The following is a 5377-nucleotide window of genomic DNA, read 5'->3' as shown; positions in this document are numbered from 1 at the left end:
TATTATCGAGGGGTTGATCAGTCTCATGCCACATATTTCCTGGCTGCAGATTTATACCATGAATTTGTAAGTAATGTCCTTGCCTCTGGATTCTTTTCTAAAAGTACCTTCACATAGCTAATCACTAATTAAATTGCAATGAATCATGTATCCAAATCCAAGTAATTCAATTTATAGGTAATGGAAAGAATCATATAGCAAAATGTATAAAGGGCAAAATATTAAGTTTCATAAAATCTCAAAACCTGTAAAGAATTCAATGATATTTTGAATTTTCCTTTACTAACTTTAACAATAACAACTTTGAATTTCTTCACTGGAATTTTTGGTTTTGTGGTCCTACACCCTGGGTTCTGTCTTAATGAGAATTCCTGACTTACTGATCTGAAGATAACTAGTACAGGGCAACTGAAGTTAGTTGTGTGGGTGGAGAGAAATAAACCTAATGAAACTGAAATCATGTAAACAGTGAAAAACATAATAAAAGAAAACAGCTACAGATAAATTTGTAAATGCAAACAATCCCAGCTTATCATTTTCAGCAATGGGTGTCTTAGTGAAATTGAAGGGCTACTTTAGACACACAATAAATTCTCTCTCCCTCAGGGAGATAACTCATCTATCAGGGCCTGTCAGTGAGGAAACAACAAAACAAATGTCCATTGAAAATTGAGCATTTGCATTACATATCTCTATATTTATATGGAATATACATTCGCATTGTTATTTTCTCATACTAGTTTTGTCATACCCCTTATTCTTCTTTCCTTATCTTCTAACTGCACAACATTTCTAAGAATGTTTAACTCTTAAATTCTTTGATAGTTAGAATTTGTATTTTCTTACGAAACGTCTTATGCAAGTACATCCTTCATATCATTAGTATAGAAACTTTAAATACTTATGTGAAATCTTACTTCACTCATTGCTGAATATTTCTTTAAAATGTAACTAGAATTGAATGGTTAATTGCTGACTGTAACAACATTTGTGACTCCTACATTTATCATGAACTTTTTATTGTATTGAAACGATGATATTTGAGATCCAATGTAAAAAATGATCAGTTCTTATTTTAAAAAACTCAGTTTTTGCCAATAAAAAATAATTATTTTAAATATGGATATATAGTAAAAATTCTATGACACTCAGCCTAGAAAAACTGATACTTAAAGATGTCAGTAATTAGAAGTTTGGGTGCATCTTAGGGGAAGAGATTGAGAAGACAGTCAAGTAGATTGCATATGAAAGGGAAATAAAATGTAGGCAGATGGTGTTTCCATCATTGTTCTGTTTCAATTTTTGTTCCTAAATATCAAAAATCTAGGGTTAATTAAACGTAGCATTTTGTTTCTACTCAATTCTAAATCCTCAATAAACTTAATCATTTAATTTCTTCCAGGACATGAAATATTTCAATGTCAGTTGGATCAAGTACAGGACGCTCAGCCTATGCCACACTGCTTCCATCCACACTCCACAGTCTCGAGAGGAAGCCCATGAAACAAAAGTAGGTTTCCTCCCTATTTTTTATGAAACAAGTTATGCTATACAAAGGTAACTGTGCTCTGTGTAATTACTAAGCCAACAAGAGGTGTAGTAATTTCTGATCCAGTAGATCAAAAAAGATGTGACTGTCAGAGAACAATCACATCATACAGATGATAACATTAGCACTAACTAAAATGCCTGCCAAATCATACTGTCCCAGAATTTTAGTTGTCTCATAGAAAATTATTTTTACCAACACCTTCTGCTTTTCCCAGGGAACTTTTTATCTGAACTGGACACTTATTTTTAATATATAAATATACATATAGAGTAAGTGCAAATCACTTTGTGCTTATGGTATATAGCACTAAAGGATTCTCCTCTGGGATCACATTACTAAACTAAGTCATGTGCCCATTCTTCTTATTTTTCTAAACTCTCCTGGACCTATTTCTGTTCCATCCTAATTTATACAGTCTTCCCTGACTGATCTGCCTTTTCCTACCTACATCTTAACTGTACAAAAGACTCTTCTCTATACTATATCACGTTCCTCTGGGTGACTTCTGTTTTGATGACATCTACATAACTCTAAAGATTTAATGTATATGTGTTATGATCTCTTCACTCTGGCTACCTGTCATAAATATCAGTGTTATATATATATACCCATTTCACAGAATATTTCTGCAGTCATTCAGGTGTTATCAAGACAAATAAATAATTCATATACAAGGTATTCTCATGAATAAAGTGTGTTTATAATAAAGAAAAAAACAGAACAAAACATTTATACAGATTGATTTTCTACACAACTTGAACAGCACACTGTTGACAATAAAATATTTAATGTTGAAAAATATCCTCTGGTAATGGTACTTTTGAGAAGACAATGAACTGTGGCTCCAAACAGTATTCAGAAGTCATTTCCCTTGCACATCAAGTAAGAATTTACACTAAACTTCTTTCATGTCATGTAGTCATTCTTACTCCTTTTGTCTAATACTGCTAGTAATAAGTTGGTTATCACGACTGGTGCCTCCATTTCATTTATAAACTTTATATTTAGATTAGTTGAATTCCTCTCTAGTCTTTATTTTCATAGCCTGTAAGAGTACTTATAAACATCATAGTAAACAGCTAACTAAGAAATTTATTTTGTATGACTCTGGCCTTGTATTAACAGTTAACAGGTCAAAATTCCATTCTGATTTCTACCAATGCCTGGAATGCTTTAAAATATTTTTTCTTCTATACAAGTCAATATGCACCTCCTCTAGAATAAAAGGCAGTAGGAATCATTCAGATACAAGGAATGTAGGATTTGATTTTGATAACTATTTTGTCTGAAGACACCTGTTTTAATATTCTAACACAGTAAAAAATTCTCAAGTAAGTATATGAGAGACCACTTTAATTCAGTAGTATAGAAATGATTTGAAGCTTTAACTCCTGACATTGTTGGCATCTATGTAATATGCATCATATTTTGGACACCTCCTGAGCCCTATAAACCTAATATTCTCATAGGCAGGGTAAGCAATCAAAGAGAACAGTTCAAATAACTAAGACAAATGGTAGAATGTAAATGAAAAACAAAATATGATCATTTTCAACAGTCAAAATTATTAAGACCCTATTTGTTTTATTTAGCAAAGTAGAATTCAGGGGCTGAAATTTTATTTTTAGGTAATATTTATATATTTTGAAGTCATTAACATATATTACTACTAATAAAAATATACTGTAGTTTGCCTCCCTCGTGAAAAATCCACAAGTATCTATCTACACAGCTGTATGTCACTCAGTTTAAGGTGATGTCCAATGATGTTTTCCTAGACTGAAGACCTTCTCAAAGCAATGATCAATATTTCCCATGCCTGGGAAGAACCGCTGAAACACCTGATTTCTGCAGTGCCCACTCTCAAGGAAGCTTCTGATAAAATGCTTAAAAGAGCCAATGCTGTGAGGAACAGAACCCGTGCACTTCAGGAAGGAATGAAGATCATACTTAGCAGGGTAAGCTGTTTCAACATGAGTCTTTGATCATTCTATTTATAAAGTTTGTGAATTGTGTAATTCAAAAAGAATTTTGAGATTCTCAAATATACGGTCACTTAATAAGCCCTTAGGACAGTGATCTCTGTAGAAAATAGTTTTGTGCCTTATAGTCATTTCAACAGTAGCTTTCCTGAATGGGATGGACATCACAGCCTAATGTGCAGTTGATCATACAACAGTCACTGCCTGGATTGCCTGCACACAACACGTTAAGTGAAATATACTGCTCAGGTTCAAGGATTCAATAGAGAGTATGCAATGTAGAATGGATTTATCTGAAATGAAGGAAAGGATCAGGACACTCTACCAGAACTAATATGGTATGAAGGACACATCAGGGAAAGTACTGAGAACTTGTAAAACTCCTCAAAGTGAAAGTACTGATACTAGCCTTTTCATTGATTTTACTTAATTCCATATATGCATCCAAATAGTACCTCCTGTCTTCTTGTGTATAGATCTATCTCATCTGAAATCAGTGGCATGTCAGAAAATACATATGCCTGTCTCCAAATTATGTTTTGATGTCTAATGCATTTACCCCAATTTCCAGGATTTCTCATTATAAATTTATAGTCCTCTGTGTTTTACCAAAATTATTTAAATTTTATATGGAATGTGCACTGGGAGATGTCTCATGTCTGTAAGTCTCTTCTTCCATGTGTGAGGACCTGAGTCCAGTTCCAGGATTTGTGTCAAATGGGTGATGTGGTGTCTTCCCTTTGTAGCCATAAGAATAATGACTCAGACTTAAGGAGATTTGCCATGAGTTCCAGATAAATGTAAGAACAGCTCTCTCAAAAATCAAAGTAGATTTCACTGGAGGAACTTTACCCAAAAATGACCACTGACATCCAAATCATGCTTATTACATTCACACACACACAGAGAGAGAGAGAGAGAGAGAGAGAGAGAGAGAGAGAGAGAGAGAGAGAGAGAGAGAGAGAGAGAGAGAGAGAGAGATAGAGATACAGAACTCATGAGGGGATAATGTGAATAATACCTGTCCATTTGATGTTTAGAGCCAGAAGAAAGTTGAAAAAGATCCCTACCCTGTCTGGTCTGGACTGGCAGACTTGCAGTCATCTGATGAAGACACTCGCCTTTTTGCCTTTTATAACCTTGTCCGCTGCCTGAGAAGGGATACTCATAAGATCGATGCTTACTTTAAGTTGCTGAGGTGCCGAGAGGTCTTTAAAAATGACTGTTTTAATGAATGAGTGCTGACTGCATAACCCTGTAATGTCCTGCTGACATGAGCCTTGTTGAACCAGAACTGTAGTGCTTTTGTTCCTTCTCAGTGCATGCCTGGCTATAATGGATTTCTTTTAAACAATAAAATCTAATTCTTTAGAAACAACAGATTTAATGTGAAATTCTAAGTGTCTTTTATTTCATTTAATATAATATGGATCAGCATAGTGGCTGATGTACAAAGTCAAAATAAATTAGAAGAATTTCAGTGGTTAATAAAGATGAGAGTATGAAAGCAGAGTTTCAAGATGCTGATGGTTTAGAGCTGGACAAGTGAAAGCATGATGGAACACTGACAAATAGGAAGATATCACATCTAACAATTCTTCTTGAATATTCTATGATATAACTATTCTGATTATGTACAAAACTCTGAGGTAGTCACATATATAGCACTTTAGAAAAGTACTAAATAATTATAAATCATGTTTCTTCTAAATGGGCACTAATAATCTCCTATGATATTATGATATACACATTACTCCAGGGTAATCCCAGAGAAAGCCTGGTTTTATAGAGGATTCATAATTTCAGCAGGAAGATTCATGGCTAAAGGACCAAGGATGCCCAT

The 5377-nt window shown here is 34.0% G+C and overlaps 1 protein-coding gene across 1 annotated transcript in view; it reads left to right on the top strand.

Moving 5' to 3' along the window:
- The window catches only part of LOC131910425 (prolactin-3D4-like), a 6025-nt gene extending 1253 nt beyond the window's left edge, over nucleotides 1-4772 (top strand). Inside the window, exons 2-5 of the mRNA XM_059262354.1 lie at nucleotides 1-66; nucleotides 1403-1510; nucleotides 3331-3510; nucleotides 4575-4772. The exon at nucleotides 1-66 is cut by the window's left edge and continues 92 nt beyond it. Of these exons, the coding sequence (XP_059118337.1) occupies nucleotides 1-66; nucleotides 1403-1510; nucleotides 3331-3510; nucleotides 4575-4772 (552 nt within the window). The remainder of the gene's footprint in view (nucleotides 67-1402; nucleotides 1511-3330; nucleotides 3511-4574) is intronic.
- Nucleotides 4773-5377: the final 605 nt, after the last annotated feature.

The sequence above is a fragment of the Peromyscus eremicus genome, chromosome 5, assembly GCF_949786415.1.
Source record: "Peromyscus eremicus chromosome 5, PerEre_H2_v1, whole genome shotgun sequence".
NCBI lineage: Eukaryota > Metazoa > Chordata > Mammalia > Rodentia > Cricetidae > Peromyscus > Peromyscus eremicus.
Note: the sequence above shows the minus strand (reverse complement) of the source record. Positions and strands in the feature narration are given on the sequence as shown.